The 26,134-nt window shown below is 31.5% G+C and overlaps 1 protein-coding gene across 2 annotated transcripts in view; it reads right to left on the reverse strand.

Moving 5' to 3' along the window:
- Positions 1–208: 208 nt before the first annotated feature.
- Positions 209–26,134, reverse strand: part of Cdc73 (cell division cycle 73) — a 118,617-nt gene continuing 92,691 nt past the window's right edge. The window contains exons 12-17 of one of the 2 annotated variants that reach the window (XM_027948822.2): positions 22,218–22,253; positions 21,458–21,545; positions 10,919–11,080; positions 8,284–8,384; positions 4,970–5,111; positions 209–3,820 (exon numbers count right to left, since the gene is read on the reverse strand). In XM_027948822.2, the coding sequence (XP_027804623.1) occupies positions 3,784–3,820; positions 4,970–5,111; positions 8,284–8,384; positions 10,919–11,080; positions 21,458–21,545; positions 22,218–22,253 (566 nt within the window). In that variant the 3' untranslated portion in view covers positions 209–3,783. Of the gene's footprint in view, positions 3,821–4,507; positions 4,783–4,969; positions 5,112–8,283; positions 8,385–10,918; positions 11,081–21,457; positions 21,546–22,217; positions 22,254–26,134 lie in introns of those variants that run through there. The other variant, XM_071600205.1, reaches the window with a different exon arrangement.

The following is a 26,134-nucleotide window of genomic DNA, read 5'->3' on the forward strand; positions in this document are numbered from 1 at the left end:
ATATGTAAACAATACTGAGTTCAGCAAACTTTCAAACATGGCGATGAATATGCCAGAACATTTAGGACACGGTATTTCAAAACTTCCTAATCATAATCTTAGTTTAAGACAAATTCAGTCATTCTTCCCTTTTATTTCTAAAGTTACTACTATGAGAATCAACATGATTCTCAAATCTAAGTGAATAAACAGTGAAAATCCAGTCTAGTCACATCAGTGTAATCAATTTTTATTTTTTAAAGAAAAATAGCAGCCACCAACTTTTTGAGTTGAGAACATATTTCTACAATTCCTATTTTATTTTATAAATTATTTCTCTTTAGCATTCTACATAAATCTTAAACAGGCAGACCAAAATTTTCTTTATTAAGAAACATGAGCATGTATTATGTTTGTGTAGGTATGTGTGTAGGCTTTCATAAAAATTTATCTGGAAAATAAACTTCAAGTTATATTTTACATTTAAATAAGCACTTTAACAACACAAAATTTAGGGCTGAAGGTTTAACTCAAGTGAGCACTTGCCTAGCGTGTACTAGGAGAGTTATAATTAAGTTTAAAGCCACTTTCTAAGCCATTAATTTTGACCAGTTTTAAATTTTTGTGTAATATTATAAAATATACTGTTAAATCTCAAAGAATTTCATATACTTTGACAAATATTCCCTTCCCACCCTCCAAATAAGAACACTGTTATCACCTTAATTTTGTTAGGAGTCAAAAAAAATTTTATTTAGGAAAAATATTCCCTTCAGTGTTGATTAGACAGTGAATTTTATTTGAGTAATTTACTCTTTTGTGCAGACCAATTTAAAGTATGCCGCTTTTCATAAACAATCTGACTCATTCTGCATGGCAGATAAGAAAATTAATACTTCTTTCTACCTTAAAATTCAGATTTTCCTCATTATGAATTATTCCTGTATGGACTGCTATTGTGCTATTGCTAAAAACAGAGTTAGTAAGGAAATGAACACATGGGAAACAAACCATAAAGCTATAATACTAGTTAATAATAAAATATATTAAACATTATTTAAATATTAAACAGCAAAATAGTCCTTCTATATTAAATAAATAAGATTTTAATTTGTCATTTGGGAATATAGGTCAATACCACAATAGGAGGGATGGTCTAGTGCAAAGAGTGACCTCACACAAAACACACCCACACACATTAGAAAAGGAGAATGAGGTGGAAACACAACATTTAATACTGGTTTTGTTTTCAAATAACAAATTAAACCAGTGATTCTCCTTCCTTCTTGCATTTTAAATTACCTCGAGAACTTCTGAAAAATACTGAGTTCAGGTCTCATCCCAGATAAATTGAATGAGAATAGGCATTTAGTCACAGATATTTTTTCAAAACTCTCCAAGTGATTCCAATGTTCAGTGTTCAGATCTATTGATTGAAATCTACGTGCTTCTTTCTTATTGTTACTTGACTCAGAAGACTCCAAGGAATAAAGAAACAAAAGCCCTCCTTTACAGTCAGAACACACTAGGGTATCTCCAGTTAATAGTAACTTATGGGTAAGTCAAGTTTATTAATGTGCTCTTCATTTCCATTAAATTATCTACTTATGCCTCTTTCCCCTGTTAATTCTGTATTCCCAAACTCCAAGATCAAGTATCGTCAAACTACGTTTCTGTAATAAACCAGTTACAATGAAAATACATCACTCATTCATGCATATAAATATTTACTGAATGCCTACTATGTGCAAGGCACTGTCTTAGGTGCTGCTGTAGAACTGAGTCATGGGAGAATAAATAGTAATTCACTGAGAGTTTTGTTTTGTGGGGTTTTTAGAATTAATCATTATAAAATTAATTACATGGACCTAAATAAGGGAACAAATGGTCAAAGAGAGAAAAAGTAACCCAAGTGCTTTAAGTACATGGAATAGCATATTTGTACTTTTCCTAATGTTCCATACAATATTTCCAGAAGCCTTTGAATATACATAAGGAAAATTCAAAATAGAAAAATAAACCTTGTTCAAAGATGTTAATTTTAACCACACTCTGTATCAAGTAAATTTCATGTATCAGTATAAATACCAAAAATCTTTATGGAAAGGTAGTCCATGTCCACTTGTAGTAGTCTTAATAAGTAATCTTACATAAAAATATTACAGATTCTAGTACATGTCTATTTCATCATGGAGTTTACACAATACATAATTTGAGAACAGATTCATATGCTGAGAAATTCTAATGTGAACAAATTGAGTTTTCTTTTATCTTCAGAAAGAGTAGATGCAAAGAAAGGGGGAAGAAAATGAGAGCAGAATCTGTTCAAACCTAATAAACATACTAAAATTTAATAATTTAAAATGCTGACTGCTTTTCTTTTGGAGAGCCTTGTGAATTCCCTCTGAATAATATCTTATTTTTATTATTGATAAGGACTTTTGTCATTACTTAAAATATAAATAATAATTGCTTCTCATTTTAAAGAGCATTAAATTTCAAAAAATGACTAGAGAATATCAGCTTGATAAGAAAGGGCTAAATGTTTATATATATTTTTTTTAAATGTTAAAGAGAGAATCACTGTGAAAAAAAAATGACATAAGAAAATGGTCAGCAACAGTTCTAATGGTAAAAGCAATTTAGGGGAATTAAACTTCCCAGGAGTTTTTAAGAAGTAAAAGATTAAAAAAGAAAAAAAAAAAAAAAAAAAAAAAAAAGACTCCAGGACCTTGAATGCAACACTCTGTCTAAAGTAGAGAAATAGTAAAATATTTTACTAAGTTAAAATATAGGTTTTACATTTTATACCATATTGAATACACACAAAAATACCAGTGTTTTTTAATCTTGTTTCTGTTCAGACACTTAAGCAAATGATCTTTGGTGCCCGGAAGTTTACCAATAGTTAGGGATAATGGAAGATAAAGAAGTCCAAAATTGACAAAGAAGACTCAAAATCCTATACCATATAAAATAACAAGAAAGTTAAACTGCAATGGTGCTGATATATACTTTCCCTCAAATCATACTCTAGCTTCCAAAATAAGCTGCTATATAGCCAATCATGTTTTTAATTTGTGTTTTGAGATTTTCCAACAGGAAAGGTATCACAAATAGAAATATATCATTCTAAGATTTAAAATTATCAAGTCAGAAGAATGTACATTCATCAAATGTATTCATTTATAAGAAGTCTTGAAAAGGCTGAACAGTCAACCAAAGCTGAAGAACTGTTGTGGATTTTTCATTATTTCTTTTTAAATAAAGAATACATGTAGACATAGCATACATACAGGTTGAAATTTTGATTCATTCAAAATAGTCACATCCCTTTGCTTGGTTTTTGAAGTTCCAGAGTCTAAAATTTAATACCATTCATAACACAGTATTTTCAGTAAAAGGAATTATAGAGCAATGAAAAATCAGAAGCAAGATGGCTTAGAGAGCCTTATAACCTCTAAATATACACACATTTATAACCTGTATTTATTTTCTAAAGAAACAAATTTTAAGTAATGCTAATTTAACCAATAGAGAAAAAACTTCTATCAAAATATACAATTTCCATTACAGACTAGAAGGCTAATATTAAAAAAATAGTTATAAGCCAAAAAGTTTGCTTATATGGATGACAGGCATCATCCTTTTGAAGCAAAAGCATCAAATAAGGTCTTATAAAAGATTGATCTGTGACCTTCTTCATTTATAAGTTCCTGATAAATTCATAAAGCTTGAGTCTTTAGATCAAGGTATATCCATGCTTCTTAATCCAGACTTTTAGAGATGGAGGAACCAAATAAGTCAGAATCTCAAGTGGGATTTATGCTTTACCATGTACCTGAAAGACAATTTTACAATAGGTTATAATTATTACATGAGTTTCAGAATTTTTTAGAATATTATACACAAAAATAAGTTGATATTTTTAAAAACTTAAAATCAACAGTGGAACAAGATGTTTTGTTTTCTAAGAGACTAGCAACTTGATACTACAACCTTTGAAATATAAAGACTTTTGAATTAAGCAAGAAACATTCTTTTTATTAAATTCTATAACCTAAGACTCTAGCTAGGAAAAATGTTTCTCTTTAATATATTATCAGTTATAATCATATTATGCTACTTCAATCACCTGACTTTGAGAAAAACTATAAAATCCAGTGAGAGACTTACACCGAAAAAGTAGTAGATTTTAAGGAACATCTCATCTCAAGAGAACAACAGATTTAGTAGTATTAATTTGATCATATGCTCTTCTTCAATTTGTCAATTAATAAAGTAAAGAACTTCAAAACTCTATTTATACTAATTAAAATAAAATTTAAAAATTCATTTCTTTTCATGATTTTCCCATAACCCAAATAAACCCAGAGTTAGAGACCTTTTAGTTCTTGGCATCACTAATGCCAAGAACTGGCATCACTTAATCCATACCTCTTGGATAGATACAAAATGTGGTTCAGAGAGGTCAGATAATTCATTGAACAAATAACAAACTGATACACACCTATGTTTTGACTCAGAGTTTATTGTTTCTTCTAATAGACTAAAAATCTTTTGCTTTTTTTTTTGTACTTTGTATTTTTGGCACTGGGAATTGAACCCAGGGGGGCTTTACCACTGAGCTACTTCCCCAACCCTTTTTTATTTTTGTATTTTGAGACAGGGACTCACTAAGTTGTTTACGGCCTCATTTAGTTGCTGAGGCTGGCTTTGAACTTGCAATCTTCCTGCCTCAGTCTCCACAGTCTCTTAGATCACAGGCAAGCACCGCTATATGCCCTGCTTCTTCATCTATTTCTAAAGTCAATATATCAAACATATTTGTTAGTTATCTATTAGAGATCAACATCAAATTACACAATGCTCAAAAAGAAGGGAATGAAGGAATATGGTTCACAACTTTAAGAATCTTAAAATTTAACCAAGGAGACACAAAAATTACTACAATAAAGTAAAGGTAAGTATATTTTAGGATCAGAATTACCTATCCAATGTTTCCCAGAACCGTAAGAAAACTGGTCTATCCAAATGACGTTTGTGATAACTGAGTTCTAACACTGTTACATCCCATTTTTGAACGTTTGGATCTAGACGAACTTCGTCATACTTGAGATGAAAGGCTTTAACTACACAGGAGAAAAAAAAAATACTACTTTTTACTCAAACTATAATCAACATTATAAAACATTTTATGGAAGTATAAAAATATTATCCACCACATACACAAACTAGAACAACAAAAAAAGACCTCCTTTTCCACCAACTGAAATTATATCATAAACAAAGTAATCTTTTTAAATTTTTTTATTTGTTAAAGTGGTCTTTTTAAATATATGTTAAACATGCAATGTCATAAAAATGTTCAGTTTGACAAATATTTAGTGAGGGCTTATATATGCCAGCTACTGGGGACTAAAATGAAGAATAAGGTAAGATAAAATGCATGACTCAGTAAGGAATAATAAGAAAAAGACTATTCAAACACACCATAATCAGGGTACTTGGAGTTTCTCAGAGACCATGAATTCAGAAAAGGTTTTCATTGTCAGTGATGTTTATCTAACCTAAGACCTAAAGGCCAAGTGAGAAGCAAGCAGAGAAGAAAAGTGACCCATTATCAAGAGCATACTCAAAGAGAAAATGGCTTAGTCTAGGATAAGCATAACAGAACTGTATCATGAAAAGTATAATATAGGGAAAGGATAAGGGATAAGACCATATAAGTCAAGAGCAATGTTGGGCGTGTAGGCCATATTAAAAGACATGGATATCACCAAAAAGCATTAAATAGAATCTACCACAATTTAGTAATGTAGAGGATAAAGAGACGGAGTTCTTTGTATGGGTAGAAGACACATGGATGGCAAGAGGAAGATTCAAGAAATCAGGGAGAGGGGAAATGGGAATAGGAAAGACAAAAGAATGAATCATATATTACTTTGCTATGTTCGTATATGAATATATGACCAGTGTAACTCCCCATTATGTACAACCAGAAGAATGGGAAGTCTTACTTCATACATGATATGTCAAAATACATTCTATTGTCATGTATAACTAAAAAGAACAAATAAAAATTTTTTAAAAAAAGAAAAAAGATATCAGGGAGAATAGGACTTAGTAAAAAGTGGTGAAAAGGGAGAAAATATATTTGTAAGTAAAGATGTATCTAGCATATAGTTAGTGCTTACTATATATTCTGCACTTTTCTAGGCATTAAGGATATAAACTTACAATCTTTCTCTATCCCTGACAACCAGCTGAATCATACCAGGTAGTTTATTCTTGTATTTGCAGTCAGTTTACCATCACTGGAGATGTTACGCATGCACTTACACAAAATGTTTTAGATTTTTTTCCTCCAATTTTTTAGTTTTCTTACTACTCTATGATTTTTACTTTTTTACTTTTTTTTTTAAAAATTTTAACAATCATCACCTAGTGTCAGAGCTTTCCAAAGAGACAACAAATGACTTTGTAAATTTTTTGGTAGTACCTTGATGAATTGCTTGTTCTGTAGTGCTTGCTGGCATATTAGCTTTTAATATTAACAACTAATTAAAGGTCAATTCTTGATGGAAATTTAAAATGCATAATTTGTATGGGGAGGGGAGTATTGTTTGTAAATTACTTTCTTTTAGAAACGGAAGTCTCTTCCTCAAACACAAATTATTCATTCTGAATTTAATTAAACCAATTCACAAAAAGGACTATGTGAAGTTTGGAAAACTCATTAAGAAGTTGTCAATTTAGAAATTTTTAAAATTATGAATTAAATATAATCCCACAATTTCAATACTTTCTATTCTACTTACTGCATGTTTTACTTTTCTAATTTGCTTACTGATTTGTTTTAAATCCTTCTTTAAAATATGTTAAAAATAGTTACTTTTTAAAAAAATGACTTATCTCAAGCCATAACAATCTATATTTTCCTTTAGTAATTTCAATAGTTTTAATTTTGATTGCTATTTATTTTTCCACCAAAATAATTTAAATTAAAGCTATAAATTAAAGTCCAAAAGTTCGATCCTCAGCACCACATAAAAATAAATAAATAAAGATATTGTGTCCAACTACAAGTTAAAAAAAAAAAAAAAAAACTGAGGACAAGAAATAGTTTGAGAATGAGGAAGAGAGTAAGACAACTGATTCTTTTTGGAAAAGGCTGAGTTCAAAGTACCAATGCAACATCATCAAGGAGTTACCTCACAGTTAGTGAGATGGCCAGAATATCAAGCCAGAGACATAACTTTTAAAAAAGAGAGATACAGATGGAGGCTGAAAGACCATAAGAAAAAGTTGAGAATTAAAAGAAAATAAGAACATAAATGTACAGTTGCTAGCCAGAGAAAAAGTACCAAGAGAATGAGATAAAGTATAGCAAGTACTTTAAAAAGAATATTTTAAAAAGGAAGAAATACGTGAGCGAGTCAAATTCTGATAGGTCAAAACTATCCAATATCTAGGTCACTGGTGACTTTGGTGGGAACAGTTTTTAGCAAGAAAGAATCAAAATACAAAGGATTGACAACTAAACAGAATGTAAGTTAGTAAAAACAATACTTTAAAAAAAGGGAAAGTGTGAGGTCAAGAGTAAGGGTTCATCCTGTGGATATTAACTAAACACTTCCCTGTATCAGGCACTTTTCTGTGTTAGAGTACAAAGGAAAGAGAATAAAGCAGAAAGTACTCTTCTGTCGTGAAACTTGCATTCTGGCCAGTGGAGACTTAGAATAAAGATATAAAAATTAGATGATGTTAAGCAACTTTAAGTGCTCTCAAGAAAATAAAATAGCTTAAGAGAGCAAGTGGGAGTAGGTGAGAGCAATTACAAATAGGATGGTCAGAGGAGAATTCTGTGAAGACAGAACACAAGCTGAAATCTCAATGAAGAGAAAAAGCCAATCTTACTACAATTATTCAAGATGATGGGAATAGATGAAAAAATTCACAGGCATTTTAAGTACTGATATACAGTTCTGATTAGCAAAAGCCAACTCATTTGATAAACTGGTTATCAATTTTAATCAAAGCATATGGATGTATAGCAATTATTAATGACTTTAAGATACCCCCCAAAATAATTACTAATGTTGTAGGACAGGCAACATTCACTTTCAGATATAACTACACAGAAAATATTAATGTGTAAAACGAAGTTTGAAAAATATTTCACAGGTGTTTAAGTTAATATTATGCTACTTAATAACAATCCATTAATATACACATCATATATGCAGAACCAAAAAGAACATTTCTACATTGGATAAGCAGTAAATATACAGAGAACCTTACTTTTAGCAAATATGTCAACTGGTGATCCATCAGGCAAAAGCCATGGCCAACCTTTGAACTGCCAAGCAGGACCTTGCACAAAAACTGCTACAACTCGGTCCCTATAAGTAGAAAGGGGATTGGGAGAGAGGGGGCATAGGAAGAATACCTCAAATTTGACCTTAGTTAATGTAAATCCCTAAGGAAAGAGTTTCATAATTATCCATGTGATATAATCTCCTATTAATTCTTCTGAAGATACAAATATAGCAAAAACATCACCTTAACTTTTCAACCTGAATTTTAATTACCACTAGACCACATTAATTACTGTACATCCTTTTCATGCACCTAAGTCTTTCAAACATAATTATACAAACAGTAGTTTTATGTCAACTTTTTAGTTTTTGCTTATATTAATTGGAATAGGGGCCCACTTTTTCATGGCAACAGGGAATACTAGTTAATCTATTAACTGAAAAAGATGTAGTTTTAAAAGGAAGTAATTTAGTATTCAAATACATCTTAAAACATTTTACTTTAAGTAAAACATGACAGTAACTTGCCATTTTTGACAATCTTATTTTTCAGTTCTTCCAATATGTGGGCAGAAATCTGAAGACATAAACTTCCTTAACTTTCTATAACTTTTCCTACTGTTTTACAATCATTTCATTCACTCTAAATGTTGTAAATTAATTTTTCAAAGTAACTTCTCTTTCCAACCATTCCCAACCATCCAAATTAGTTTTCTAGGAAAGAATAAATCTATTTCTAAGCCCTCATATTTCATTATTTTGCACAATATTTAATTAATTGGAGAAAATATAAGTACTGTCATAAACGTAAGACTACAACTAAAGAGGTGGGAACAAAAACCATCAATAATAATGATTAACCTTAATGACAGTTACTATGGGACAGTGCTGTTTTGAGCACTTTACACATTACTCATGTTAATCCATTTAATCTCCAAACCAATTTGCTGAAGTGAATGCCAGATACCCCCATTTTACAGATGGAGAACAGAGGGTATTAGAGAAAAGCCCACAAAAGGCAAAGAAAGAAAGGAAGGGAGAGTAAGAGAGGAAGAAAGAGAATGAAGGAATAGAAGGAATAATTAATCTTGAGCAATGGATATGATATTTGCTCCCATTTGAGGACTGATAAACCATTAGAACAGTCATTTGGCATTATTATTATAGAAACAGCATGGCTTTGCAATTCCTTGTAACAATCTTAGAAATGCAGACTACACTTTGAAAATCACTGCTTTAGATGAAGATTCTGTATATCCAACCAAACATTAAACCAGGGTTACCTGCTATTCAATTTAAAAACCTACAGCGACTGTCAAGGTTGCTATGAAAAACCACAACCTTAAAATTCTTATTCTACACAAGATGTCTGAGGCTAAAATTCGATCTTAAGCAAACAAATTTCTACATTCAGGGATACATGCCCCAAACTGTTAAAAAAACATCTTTAATAAAGCAACATGTTATTAAATAATCCCTAAATTTTACAACCTAACTTGTCCCATGTATAGGTGAAAGATCTATTGGTACCAACCAAACTAAAGGGAATTTTTCTGGACAGAGGTCACCTACATCCTATTGGGTCTCACAGAATTATCGGGAAAGCAATATAATATAAATGCTACCCAGTCTTCATGAATTCTTGAAAGGATAATTAAAAGAAGACAAGGAAAATACTAATTCTACCTATGACACCAATGATAAGACTCTAATACATATAATTTTATAGCACTGTGATGACACCTGTGCACATTCTTGGAATTATTTTCTCTATATAATGATATCCTGTAAACATACAATACACAGTCTTAACCTTCCTACTAGTTTTAAGCTTAGTATCTGAAATTCTCATCTTACTCACTTTATATTACTCAATTATCTGTTACGTACTGGAAAGAATTCTAATAAAAGAATCCTTTACTCTTTTATAATTTTTTAACATAATAATATTCTCAATGGCATGAAATCCAAAACTGAAAACTAACAATTACTTCAAAGGTAAATTTCATATAATGTGCCATATGTTCTTTGTATCACAAAGAAACTCTGAGGCTTCAAATTTTTACTCCAATTTAAATTAATTAAAATTTATGATAATTTGTAATATCTGATTTTATAGGTATTTTAAATTATAAATAGCCTAATATTTTGGTTAAAAGACATTTTAAATAACTACATACTGATAAAAAGAGCTGACCATGTTATTCTTTTCAGTAAATTATGCCCTTACTATGCCATTATTTATATCTTACCAGAAAATCTAAATTCTCCAAATCAAGATTTTAAAATAGAGGACCTTAAGATAACATTAGTCTATTTGTTCTGTCCTTTTTAAAAGCTAATCCAGAAAAAAATAAACAAGTAGAATTTTTTATACTCTAAGTTTTCATAAGTTAGTGTGGTTCTTCTTATAAAGAAAATAAAGTTTAGCAATTCAAAATGTAAGTTTGTTTAGGTATTCCAAGAATATTAAAATTAGTGGTGACCAAATTAGATCTGTATATATTAACAGACTTTTGTTTAGAGCTCATAATAAAATCTAATACTTGTTCAATTTTTAAAAATCAATACTCAAAAAAATTAAATGAATATTAAAAAAAATATAGAGACAATCTTACCAATCTTGAGGCATAAGTTTAAGAGGCTGGTCTACAACTCTATAAGGTACTGTGACACTAATTGCAGTGCCCCCTGGTTGCATCTGATCTTTTCTTCTCTGTATTAGTGTTTCATTTTCTCGTTGACATCCTTGTTTCTTCTTTTCATCTGATGGAACAAATCTTAGCAAAAAAGTGAAAAAAATCAAATGAATTCAGTGTGGTAATATAAGAAAAATTTATATTTTAAATAATTTCTAAACATCAATGTTTTAAATGCTTACTTTTAAATAACCAGCCCTGTGGTAAAAAAAAAAATAAAGCCTGGACAGTGTGAATCTTTCCTTTGTATGCCAAATAGAACTCAGACACACACAGATCACAATTTTTGTGTATATAAAAACACTATTCATATTTATTTAATGAGCACTTAGCATTTTCCACACTGATCCTTGGTTTCTCAAATGCCATTAGAAGACAACTTTGTGATAAAGGGAAGCTTATTTAAAAATCAAAAGATCACCTAAGAGAAAGATGACTTCTGGGGTTGGTTAGACACTCTTCTTCACTGGAAAACTTAGCCTATCCTGGAGCTTCACAAAACACCCTATTTACGTTTTATGCTTCAGCAAAATTAAGAAAATATCACCGAACTTCAGGACTGCTTTGAGACTTTAGAGTAGGAAAATCAGTGTATGCCAAAAGTTCACTTAAGTTAACACCACTAATACTATCTTACTATATGTCCATTGTACCCCCAATAGATATTTTCAAAAATAATCTAACATTCTGGAAAGCTGCTGCCACCTCCAAAATTTGCTAGAGTTCATGAGCATTCTAAATGAGCATCATTTATTACTTAGAACATAGTTCCTCCTATTCACTGCAACAAGTATCATTTTACTTCAAAATTTTAGGAGACATGAAATGAAAGGTCTTGTAAAAGGGCAAAGAAGATGCATGAGATACTGCATCTGACAGAGTCCCTTGAGAATTTTCAATACCACATACTGGATTCATCATATTAATTTTGTAGTCATGAAAATTTTTAGTACATGTTGATAATGGTAATAGTAACTTCTTGTCTAAACTGACTATTCTCACATCCATTTTATATCTGATGAAAAAATTAACATGTTAACATGCCCATATCATTTCAGAATTTCTTCCGGATAAACATTTGCTCCATATAGATTTTGGTTATTTTATTTATTAATCAAGCCCACAATGAAAACATCAAATACAATACTAATGCCTGGAATAATAAAACACTATTTCATAAACTAATTTTTCTTGCATTGTTGGAAAGTAAATTCTAACAAAGTCACAACTAACAAAAACATTAAGTGAAAAAAATATGTAATACATTGTCCTGTAAATTATACAACATAAATAGTTGTCCTTTTGAACTATGTTCCAGATATACAGAACAAAAGGATCTTACTTCTAATAAAAAGATGCTTTTTCTTTAATTTTTCTCAGATAGATGAGGCTAAAATTATTTAAATTCCTAAATATAATAGTGTAAGTCTCTCTTTTATGACTTCTAAAATATAGTATGAATCTATAAAATTATTTATGAGAATATAAAATTACTTATAAACTTTGATAATAATGAATTAAAAATATAAATGAGTGATCTGTTACAATATCCAATTAATAAAAAGTCTATTAAACATATAAATCTACTTCTGATATCTAAGAAATAAGAATTATATAGCATCTGCATGTTTACATGTTGGTTGCTGTAAGTTTTATGAAGGCTCAGAGTTTCTCATAATTTTTAAATTAACCAGAGCACTCAACCTTTTTATACACCCTGGTATTTTAATTTCTGATTTTATCAAGGCATTTTCTTATAGTAGCCCTCCCTGTTAGCAGTAGAAAGCAACTTTATTTCAAAATGCTTTTCAGTCTTATTTTTAGTATAAGGTGAATTCTTCTGGAATTTGATTCGGCACCACATGGAGTCTTCTGTAAACCAAGCAATCCATCTTCACTATAATAATAAATTCACCTTTTAAAAAAAATTCCTTTTGTCTTGATCTCAGAAGATAACATAAGGGTAGACTTTATAACCTCTTCTTCTAAACCTAAGCCCACTAAATGATAAGTATACCATAAGTGATCTATATAGATTCTACTTACTCACCCTACTGTAGTTCATGAAATCTAAAATACCAATGACTATGAGACATACTGTTTATGTTGCACCTCTGGGGGGGGGGCGGGCGGCTGGGGAACCTGCTGGTTTAACTAGGACAATACTTTAACGATACACTACATAAATCAGTACCATTATCCCTCCAAGAATCAGATGATTCTCTAAATTTGAATTGTACTGCTTGATGTTTTGGTAGGAAATCCTCTCACCTGTATCTGAGGAACAATCTTTCTTAGATTGCATAATGCATTTGGTGGTTATTTCATAAGAAAATAAAAGATTGAGGTCATTCCTCCAACAAGGAAGAGTTCCCAAGTAATTAAGCATGTACGATATTTTTACTGGCATAAAATTTACACATAATGAAATACACAAATTAGTTTCAACAAATGTATATCCATTCCAATCTAGATAAAGAATTATGCAATTCTTCATCAATTCATTAAGTTTTCTTGGCATCTTTCGGTCAGCCAATCATTATGCTTCACTCAACAGGCAAGTATAGTTTTGCTTTCCACCACCATACACTAGTTTTGCCAGTCCTGGGAATTCATATATACATAATCATAGAGGATATATCCCTTTGTACTTGTCTTCTTTCAATCAACTTAATGTTTCTAATATTCATCCATCCTATGAAGACTATCATTCTCTTTTACTGCTGAGAATCTTGTAAGAATTATACCATGATTTGTTTATTCATTCTTCTTTTGGTGGACAATACTCTAGTGTCTTAATCCATCTGGGATGCTACAATCAAAATACAATAGACTGAGTAATTTATCAACTATAGAAATTTATTTCTCTTAGTTCTGGTGGCTGGGAAGTTCAAGATCAAGATGCTGGCACAATTGTAGTCATTGTGAGGGCCTGCTTGACAATTCAGTATTTTTTTCCTCTGTGTCTTCATCATGAAAGGGGGACAACAAAACTCTCTGAGGCCTATTTCCTAAGTGTACTAATCCTGTTAATGAGGGCACAGTTTGCATGATCTAATAACTTTCTAAAATCCCTGCCTCATAATGCCACCAAACTGGTAATTAGGTTTCAACATACAAATTTAGGAGGAAAGGAAATATATAAACATTCAGTCTATACCAGGCTGGTTCCAAAACGTGAGTTACTGCAAATAAAGCTAATATAAATATTTTTATATAAGTGCTTGGGTGAATATATGCTTTTATTTTTCTTACTCCTTCCAGTGGAAATATTGGATCACAGGCCATGTTTATTTTTAAAGTAGCTAGTTGTATCATTTTATACTTCCACAAAAAATACATGAACTCTAAGCCTAGAGTTTAGCCTTACTGATGGGTAGCCATTTGTATACCTTCTTTTGTTTCTGCATATTTTAAATGGGATTCTTTTTAAACTTGATCTATAGGAGTTGCTTACACATTCTAGACACAAATGTTTTGCCAGAAATATGTAATTAGAGGATATTCAAAACCATGAAAACTGCATCAGTACTACCACCTAGCCTGAGCAACTCTTAAGATGTCATCAATTGGGGCTGGGGCTGGGGCTCAGGGGTAGAGCACTCGCCTCGCACGTTCGAGACCCTGGGTTCGATCTTTAGCACCACATAAAAATAAATAAGTGAAATAAAGGTATTGTTTCAACTACACCTAAAAAATAAAATTAAAAAAAAAAAAAACAGAAACAATGAACAATCCCTTAAAAAAAAAGTCATCAACTATAAGATATAGTCCAGTTTCAGAGAAATTAAATCACAAAAAATAAATGTACATTTTAGCATAATAAAGTACATAATAATGTTCTACCTAATTAAACCAAGTTATGATCAAAGTGCTATATGTGACAGCATTATTCATTTGCCTACATTAGGTCACTTTCAATTATCAATATATCTAGTTCTATTTACAACTCCATTCTCAGAAATTTCAGTGAGGATAGCAATGATCAGATGAAAGAAAACTGAAGGTGTTGCAGAAAGTAGGGCACAAATTAAGCCTATCAAGTTCTAATCAAATGTCAGTCTTGGGCTATGGATATGGCTCAGTGGTAGAGTGCTTGCCTGAAAAGCATGAGGCCCTGAGTTCAATTCCCAGGACCACAAAAACAAAAAACTTCAGCCTAAAAATAGCACACAATAGTATTTTATTGGTATATTAATAAAAATTACTACAGTTCTCTAGTTATAAGGTGACAATCAATATTCAAATATGAATGAAATAATTTTGGTTTTCTAGGCTACCAAATGTTAAATACATCTCTAGAAGTATATTTAAGCATTTATTTGATCTTAAATTTAATACATATTTATTTCACTATGAATTTATCTTTTTTTACTCAAAGCAGCATTCAATTTTCTACAATTTAAAAGCAGCCTTCTTTTTTTTTTTAGTATAGTAATTTACATAATCTGCCATCTCCCTACTAGATTTCAGGTCTCTTGAAGATAGAGCCAGTCATTCAGGATATTCATATCAACTAGCAATACTGCTCTTCAGTCAGCATATAGTTAAATAATGGATTAACTGAAAACTCCATGTGAAATAATCATTTAGATGAAATTCTGACTTCTTAAGATTTCTAAGTGTTCAGATGGGCGCAGTGACCTACAATCCCCATAGCTGGAGCCTAAAGCAGGGGAATACCAAACTTAAAGAGACCTTGCCTAAAAATTTGAAATAAACAGAGCGGGGGACTGGGGATGGGGCTTTGTGGCAAAGCACCTTTGGATTCAATCCCCAGTACAAAATTAAAAAAAAAAAATCTAAGTATTCTGACTTCCATTCAGGAATTATGACAATTGTATTTATGTACATGTAAAAGGGTTTAAGGAACAGTAAGTTAACATGAGTTAATATTAACATATTATGACCTTTAAAAACTGTCTTGTATTCTGTTTCTGGTATGATAATATGACAGACTTACCTAGTAACTGGAACATTTCCAAAGAGAAAAAAATAAAATTTATTAATTAAGTATAAAAAAATTTTAAAGGCATCTCTGAGCTAGCTACAATAAAGAAAGAATGTTTGGACAAAAATGAGTGACAAAGGGAATGCAAAGAAGAATGAATGACATTGTTGTCTGCTAACTACAGAAGTCACTCAGAAACCAATTAAATCTCATCTTTGTTTCTCACATTTCACTAGTCTCCTAGAATAGGAAACTGAGCTTCAAGCCTGCTCAATGTAAGGAATCTAATTGGAGCTCCTTTCCTCATGAAGAGGGACTCAATACAACAGTAAACTAGAAACAAAACTACCACTCATCTTCATTCCTATCCATGCCTTAAACCATACCCTGGCATTTACAAAGAAAAATGTTTCAAAACTGTATATATGGTAAGAATAACATCTGAATGTTAAAAATCTCAAAACTGAAAATTCAATTTAAAGTGATGCTAGATTGGTAATGTTCCCAGGTGCTTATTTAGCAAATCGTCTCTGTAATACTCCCACATTTGCTTGAAACTCAAAGAATTTGCATAGGAAAAAAAAATTCCAAGGAACATCTAAAGAGATAAGAGCCAAATCTTCCAGAAATGATGAAAAGCGACAACTCATAGATTCATTCTAACAAATGCCAAGTGAGATGTATAAAAAACAAGTCCATATCTAAGTACAGTAGAGATCAACAAAGGGAGCTAGGAGATAGAACAATAGTATATTCAATATTCTGAGAAAAAAATAATATTATTTTCCAAAGTGGCCATACCACTTTGTATTATCTGCAGTTGTTGGGAACAAGAACTATTTTCATTCAAATACAAGCTCTAGTAATTGTTCTGTCTGCTTTCTTTCCCAATGGCTATTTCCCAGGTCACAATAGATCCCTCATGGGCATAAGCACAACAGTATTTGGTGAATGCAAGGGAAACCCTCTTCATATTTTTGGAGTACTATGTGTGTGCAATCTCTCCTACTTGGAACCCTGCCCTGAGAAACTACTATCATGGCCAGAATCATATGTTTCATCTAATCAGTTTATCATGTTTATAGAAGTAAAGTGCATCTGTTAATATTTCTATAATATGACCTTAATTTTATTATTTAGAATGTTAAAGGTTAAGCTGAGTTTTATTTTTTTGTTTCATTTACTTACTGATGGGCTAGAAAACTGAAGAATCCTCAATTTTACATAAAACCAAATAGAATCTATGCCAACTTGAACTATGGGTTACAGCCAACACTATAATTGTGTGGAGGAGGTTTCAATTATGCATTAATTACATAGCAAAGCCTCCAGCTGACTCAAACGGTAGGGAAGATGTCAGTTGCAATGAGGTGTTAAACAATGAAGGGAGTGATTTAAACTTGGAAGAAAAATTAGGCATGATCTATCCTAAAACTGTAGTTTGTTTAATTGTTTGGCTTCTCTATAGTAAGGCTACAAAGAGAAAGACACTAAAGTTTCCTTTAAAATTTCTTTGTACTAAAAATATTAGATTTGTAATATATTAAGATGAACACCGAAAATGTGGAGAATGAAGAACTGAAGTCAGAATTTGTAACATTTTTAAAACAACAAAACATATTCATAAAAAATAATAGTTGTCAATTACTAAAAACTGAAAAATGGATAATGCCAAATTTGTACATCATAAAAATGACTTCAAAGGAGGCTTAAAGATCACCTGATACAAAAATAGTTAAGGTGTAAAACACTCAATGGAAGCCAGGTGCAGTGGGGGATGCCTGTAATACCAGCAGCTAGGGAGGCTGAGAAGGAAGATCGGGCTAGCCTCAGCATCTCAGCGATACCATGTGTCTAAATAAAAAATATAAGAAAGGATTGGGATGTAGCACAGTGTAGTTAAGTAATGCCCTCAGTTTCAATCTCCAATACCAAAAACAAAACAGACAAACAAACAAAACCACTCGGTATTAAATGTAATGAAGCATCATGGGAACCTAAGTCAAGTTCCAAGAGTAGCTATGACTATTATATTTACCAAAAACAAAGGAATATAATAATATAGACACAGTAAAATAATGGCAGTTTCAAAAAAAATTCTCTCATATTCAAATGCTAATTAGATACATAAGTTCCCTATTCTCTAATTTTCTTACTGTGTTCCCTTCTTCTTTTCTGAAACATTTGCTTAATATCCATTTTTAGGCAAACACTGTTTAAAACAATGTAGCTACAAATATGAATAAAATAACAAGCCCTTTTCTCGGAAGAACACAAAACTATTTTAAAAAACCCAAAAGGAGATCAGTAAGACAAGGCAACCATCACCAAAAAGAAAACAGATGCATATCTTATTTCACAGATTATAAATGATGAAAAATTGCCTTTTCTATATTAGAAGGTGGAAAGGAGACATGAATGCTCACAAAAACACTAAACATTTTTTTAAAAGCAGTTAATGCAATCCATTTTGCATTGGTTTGAATTTCCATTATATTATCAAACTTAAATGAATAAAACAATGTATAGATATACTTGTATGTGCCAGGCTACCTATATTTTGTAAAGAAAATTATTTAAATTGAAGGCACCCTTTAAAACTAAATTCTGTGTGTAGTAAAATTTGAAATAAGAGAATAGTAATTTATTTGGTTTCATTTTTAATCAGTCCTAAGTTATTTCAGAGCCAGATGATATTTTCTTGGAGGGGAGGTTGCTTTTATTTTCCTCCTTAAATAATTATCATTATTACTCTACTGAGAAAAAAGTCAGAGACTCTACATTCTTCTTTTGAATATTATTTGTTGTTGAATAAACATTTTCCTAGTTATCACTGGAAATATATTATACAAAACTGTCAACATTAGACATTTCAGATTATAAAATATTATTACAACACTGAAGTTAGGGCTTATTAAATTTTGTGGAGGAGTATCTCTTGTTTTTGATGGTTATCACATAACTCTCAGACCAAAATAAAACTCCATTTCTTAAAGTAAATATTTATTAGGTGTCTCCACTGTCCAAAGGGCAATACTATTAAACTGGTGTTCAGGAGACCTGATTTTATTTCTTGCTTTGCAACTAACTGGCAGAATTAAACAAAAGGCCGAATAGCCTTTAAGGTTCTTTCATCTCTGTGTTTTCAACCAGGAATAAAAGTCAAATTAGATGTATTCTGCATCCGTTTTAGGTCCAGAATTGTGGAAAATAATAAGTTTTAACTACCTCTTCAACAAAAAGCACTATCATGTGTATTCTCATTAAAATCATATAATTTGTGAGAGATGCTACATAAAGCTTTTAATCGTTGATAACTGTTGAGGACTGATTTGATTCTAAACCTATCTTCAAGACAAATCTTCAAAGGACGTTATATTTTCAGGTATGGCATTGAAACTGGTTTTTATACCAAGTGCTAGAACAAAAACTATTTTATCAGTTGAAATGAATGACTCATAACCCACTAACACCACAATCATATGAGCTCCTAGAAGGTTAGGTTTGTCATGTATTTGTCTACATAGTAATTCACTCTTGAGTTATACTGCTATATAGATGTTTGTTCCCAATATATGCAGCAATCTCCCAAGCAAGTTATCACTAGATTACACCTGAATCTCTTAGCTGAGGTATTAGCAAAACTGATAAAAGATTTTAAACATTTCTAAGGCTGAGTGTACCCCAAACCCAAAGAACATATTTATTGCTAAAGAGGCAAATATTTTATGAAATATTCTGCATTTTTAATTCTCCTCAGGTAAGACTCAAACTTAATGAAGAAGCATGAATTAAATTTGTTGTTGCTGTTACAGATTAATGTACATCTAATAGCAGACTAATAACAATATCTAAAGTAGAATAAATATATTTTATGAACTTCAAGTTCCAATAACGCAGTATACCTGATAGTATAAAACCAGCTACTTTATAAACACCCAGAAATGCTAGATGCAATGTAAAAAATATATGAAATGCAAAATAACTGAGCTAGAAAGAAAATCATCACTTCTACAGGAAGAAAAACTGACAAGCCATCCAATGCACTGGTATTGCAGAGAAACTGTAGGCATTTATGTTTTTTTGGTTTTACAAAACTCAAAGGACAAAAAGGAACTAGAGCTGGAACTTACAAAAAGTTACATTATCAGTTGCGGGGGGGTGGGGGTGGGGGTTTACTAGGACTTTTCCAATCAAATGTCAAAGAAGCATATCTATCTTGATCTGACTCTTCAATTAGGGGAAGAAGAAGAACTCCTAGATGATTTGTGGGCCAAGGGTCTATCTCCATGTCACTCAGAACTGATCCAAATTTGAATTTATACTACCCTAGTAAATCAGAAATTCTCAAATTGAGAATTTAACACAAAAATCAGCTAAGTCTTTGGGTATTGGAGCAGCTGGCAAAAAAGAATGACAAAAATCACTGGAAGGACATGCCTTCAACCTCAAATTTCCTCAAATAAAACCATGTTAAAATTAGTGAGCTACAGTTCAAATTCATAACAAACATCCAGATTAAATGACCTGGGTGCATAACACAAAATGGATAATTTGACAACTTTGATTTCATTAAATACAGTAAGAAAGTACCAAATACTATGAAAATGTTATAGCAGAATATAGTTAACTCCCCTCTACAACCAGTAATTATATTACCTCTCTTATCTTCCCAAAATATTGTAAACTTTAAGTTCTTCTACTTTCTTTCCCCATATTACAAAACGCACTCTGACAGAAGAATTCCTTGAGCTCTCTGTTTCCCAGGAGCCATGAGCTGAGCAGCTTCATGTCCTCTGCCCTGGTATTCCATCTGACCTCAGGCCCAGAGCAATCGACATGGCGAAACATGGACTGAGACCACTGAAACTATAAGGCAAAATAAACTTTTCTTCCTGTCCTAGCAATGAAAAGCTGACTAACACGTTTATTAGAATAAACTTAGTACACTATGACTGTGATCTTTAAAAAAAGAAATGGGGAAGAGACACTTAAAATTTCCAAGTTAACAAGCATTTGTAAATTTTAACATAGGGTATATGTTTCATATTCACTTCTTTCATCTTTATTATTACATTTCCTTTTCATTTTCACTCAGCTTTTACTGCTATCAAGGTTAAACAACTATGCTTCCCCACTTGCCTGCCTCCTCCAACTATATATTTAATATACTGAAAGAACCTTCATTTGCTTTGGAAACTTTTTCAGATCTTCAGGGAAAAATCAAAACATAATTTAGGATGGGGATGTGGTGCCAAAAACAAAACAAAACTAACAACATACTTCATTTTAAGAGTCAATAAAATAGTATCCTTATCATTAGGACTTTAGCCAGCTTTTCTGTAACTTTCTCTAAAGGACGCAGATACAAAAATTATACGTGAAAAATTATACTTTAGCTATCAAGTAAAACTTTTGTTTTTGTTTTCTTCAAATAATACTAAATTAGTAACTAACTCCTATATCTCAGTGTCCTATAAAAAGATTTTTTTAAAAAAATTACTTACTTCAGATCTTGTAGAAGGTCTTTTGCATTGAGCATGGTTATTAAAGAGGTGGTAGCTGCGGGAATTATGATAATGGGTGTTCGAGATCCTGGAAGAACACAATTTTAAAGGTAACAAATTTATTATTATTATTACTTATTGTTATTAAAAGGAATTATACTTACTTCACTAAAAATTAAAAGCTAATAAATGTACAATTTTAATTAGGGGCGGGGGGGCACACCGGGACTGGGGACTAAACTCAGAGGCACTCAACCACTGAATCATATCCACAGCCCTCTTTGTATTTTTTATTTAGAGACAGGGTCACTGAGTTGCTTAGTGCCTTGCTGTTGCTGAGGCTGGCTTTAAACTCACAATCCTCCTGTCTCAGCCTCACAGGCCACTGGGATTACAGGTGTGTGCCACAGTGCCCGGCACAATTTTGATTCTTTTGAGCTAAAAAACAAATACATTAAGCCTGGGGATGTGGCTCATTAGTAAAGCACCTTTCCCTGGCACCAAAATATACGAATGTATGTATGCACACATAACATATTTGAAGCCAACAATAACAGTAAAAATGTTTAATCATCAGTATAGTTTAAGCACTGATTAATAAGAAATGATACCAACCACACAAACACACACACACACACACACACACACACACACACACATATATATATATATATAGCTGCACAAATATTATTAGCCGTGGTTGTGCAACCTAGTTCATACACATTTACTTTCTAAAATAAATTTAAAATCATGACCTCACCTTTCTTCTGATTTGGAGGAGGTCTTGCTTGAGAAACTGTAACAAGGAAAGGAAAAAAAATCACAGTTGAGTTTTATAAAACTTATATCTTTATTTTCATATTTAAAAGAGGCTTACATATTATCTGTGGTAAATATTACTTACATTCACATATAACTAGTTGTAAAATAAAAAACATACAAAACATCTTAAATAATGTTATTCCTGCTTCATAAAAATATTAAAATGCCTCAGCATAACTCAATATTATCTGTAGTTACAAGAAAAGTAGATACATTACACTGCATTATAATATGTTCATGGATGTTCAAGTCTGGCAAGCAAAGAAATGATGTGATAATTATTATCCATGTTATAAATGTAGAAACATTACTGCATGTAACACTGTGGAAAATGGTAATACACCTAACTAATATGAATGAAACAAAGGAATCGTTGGGAGTTAAGATCTAAAGTATGTCTTACATTTTTTTTCTTTTTCTTAAATTGCTTCTTGGTTTTTACTGAGAGGAAAAGAGCTTTTAAAACTAGCATATTTGAAGGGCTATATTATCTGAAAATAACCTTACTGTTAAGTAATTATTGTTATGCTATTAAAAACACAAGTACATACATATCCTTTTGCTATTTATATATGTAACAGACTTTAAAACATAGAAATATTTACTGACATAATGGCAATAACAACTTAATACATGTGAATATTTGTGATTAAAAATGCATGTTCAATTTTCAATATTTATCCATGTAATAAAATTTTACCAGTTGTTTTCTATGTGCCACATGCTATGCCAAATTTTTTTTAATTGCAAAAATAACAATTTAGAGGACTGAATATACTCATTCCATCTGTATGGTCCTATAATGGGAAAAACAAGACATAAAACACCTGTAAAGATCATGGAACTATTAGCACAGAATGCTTTGTATATAATGTATGCAAATTTTTAAAAAATCATTTAGGAGGATAGAGAGCTCTCAGATGGACTGCAAAATGTAACAAGAGACTCTAAATGTACTGCAGTTGTATAAATCAAAGAAGCAGGTAAGTCAAATTAGCTTTATAAGACTAGAGGTAAAAAGAATATACCTAAGAACTATAATCTAGCTGGTAAAGTTGTTACAATAACATGATTTAACAGTTCTGCAACTACTGTGCTTACAGACACTGGAATTAAGTGAATGGTAGATAGTAGGAGGAAAATCTAATTCAATATCAGTTCTTAAAGATTGTAGGATAGGGAGCAGGAGCATGGGAGGAATAGACAAACTCTAGATAGGGCGGAGGGGTTGGAGGGGAAGGGAGGGGCATGGGGTTATTAATGATGGTAGAATGTGAAGATCATTATTATCCAAAGTACAGGTATAAAGACACGAATTAGTGTGAATACACTGTGTATACATACAACCAGAGATATGAAAAAATGTGCTCTATATGTGTAATAAGAATTATAATGCATTCTGCTGTTATATATAAATTAAAAAATTCTACCTTTAAAGGGAATCACACAAAACAAACATTTTAACTAATTGTTCACACTCTTCTGTATAGAGATTTTATTGTGATAAAACAGAATTCAACAGAATGATCTTTTCACCCATAAATACAACCTCAGACATATACATATTTAACATCATCGCATTTTTCTTCTGAGGAAAAAAAAGTAAAGTTGTCTTAAATCATTTTTAGGATTAGAGCTTACAAATAAATCTGATTAGTTAGTATCATCTGGTATATAATATAGTCTCAGTTAATATCTACTGGAGGTATAGGGATGACAAGATGAACAGATGACAGAAGCAAGCAGGGGTTTCCATCATCGTTATAAAATAGAGTTCAAGCTAAAGTTAATCAAAAGTGATAAAGGAAGTACATTTCAAACTGTTCAAGGGAATCATACACAAACAAGACGTAACAATTATAAATATATATGCCCCAGACAATGGAGCATCTACGTTCATCAAACAAATTCTTCTGAAGTTCAAGAGTCAAACTGACCACAACACAATAATCTTTAACATACTTCTTTCACCACTGGATAGATCTTCCAAACAAAAGATAAACAAAGAAACTACAGAACTCAACAGTACAATCAATAACTTAGACTTAACTGACATATATAGAATATTTCATCTTTCAATAAGCGAATACACTTTCTTCTAAGCAAGACATGGATCCTTTTCTAAAATAGATCATTTAATATGCCACAAAGCAACTCTCAGCAAATACAAAAAAATAGAGATACTAACCTGCATTTTATCAGATCAAAATGGAATCAATTAGAAATCAATGACAAAATAAAAAATAAAAATTACTACAACACCTGGAGATATTTAAATAACATGCTACTGAATGAACAATGGGTTGCAAAAGACATCGAGGAGGAGTTTCAAAAATTCTTACAGGTAAATAAAAACACTAACACAACATATCAAAATCTCTGGGAGATTATGAAGGCAGAACTAAGAGGAAAGTTCATTGCATGGAGTTCATTCCTTAAAAGAAAAATAAGTCAACAAATAAACAACCTAACATTACATCTCAAATCCCTAGAAAAAGAAATACAAATCAATCACAAAACCAGTAGAAGACAGAAAATAATTAAAACCAGAGCTGAAATTGAGACAAAAGAAACTGAAAAATTGACAGAAAAGGTGGTTCTTTGAAAAAAAATAAATGAAATTGGCAGACCCTTAGTTATGCTAACAAAGAGAGAGTGAAAATTCAAATTACTAAAATGTGATGAAAAGGTAATATCACAACAAACACTACAGAAATACAGAGGATAATTATCTTGAAAACTTGTACTCCAATAAAACAGAAAATATTAAAGGTATCGACAAATTTTTAAGTCATATGATTTGCCCAAATTGATGATATACACAATTTAAACAGACCAATATCAAGCGATGAAATAGAAGACGCCTACCAATCAAGAAAAGCCCAGGACCCGATGGATATACAGCCGTGTTCTACAAAACCTTTAATTAAGAACTAATACTAATACTCTTCAATTTTATTCAGGAAACAGAAAAAGAGGGAGCACTTCCACACTCATGAGGCCAATATCACCCTGATTCCAAAACCAGGCAAAGATAAATCAAAGAAAGAAAACTGCAGAACAATATCTCTAATGAACATAGATGCAAACGTTCTCAATAAAATCCTAGCAAATTGAATACAAAAACATATCAAAAAGACAGTGCAGCATTATCAAGTGGGATTCATCCCAGGGATGCTACTAGGTTGGTTCAACACATGGAAATCAATAAATATGATTCATCACATCAATAGACTTAAAAGATAAGAATCATACAATCATCTCAATAGATGTAGAAAAAGCATTCAACAAAATACATCAGCCCTTCATGTTCAAAACCTTAGAAAAAATAGGGATATCACAGGAACATACCTCAACATTGTAAAGGCTATATCCATGCTAAGTCCCAGGCCAACATCATTCTAAATGGAGAAAAATTGAAAGCATTCCCTCTAAAACCTGGAATAAGGCAGGAATGCCCTCTTTCACCACTTCTATTAATCATAGTTCTTGAAACTCTAGCCAGAGCAATCAGACAGATGAAAGAAATTAAAGGGATACACATAGGAAAAGAAGAACTCAAATTATCCCTATTTGCAGACGATATGATTCTATACCTAGAAGACCCAAACATTCCACCAGAAATCTCCTAGAACTAATAAATGGATTCAGCAAAGTAGGTGGATATAAAACCAACACCCATAAATCAAAAGCATGTCTGTACATCAGTGACAAATCCTCTGAAAGAGAAACTAGGAAAACCACCCCATTTACAATAGCCTCAATAAAATACTTGGGAATCAACTTAACAAAAGAGGTGAAAGACCTCTACAATGAAAACCACAGCACACTAAAGAAAGAAATTAAAGAAGACCT

The sequence above is a fragment of the Marmota flaviventris genome, chromosome 12 (genome assembly GCF_047511675.1).
Source record: "Marmota flaviventris isolate mMarFla1 chromosome 12, mMarFla1.hap1, whole genome shotgun sequence".
NCBI lineage: Eukaryota > Metazoa > Chordata > Mammalia > Rodentia > Sciuridae > Marmota > Marmota flaviventris.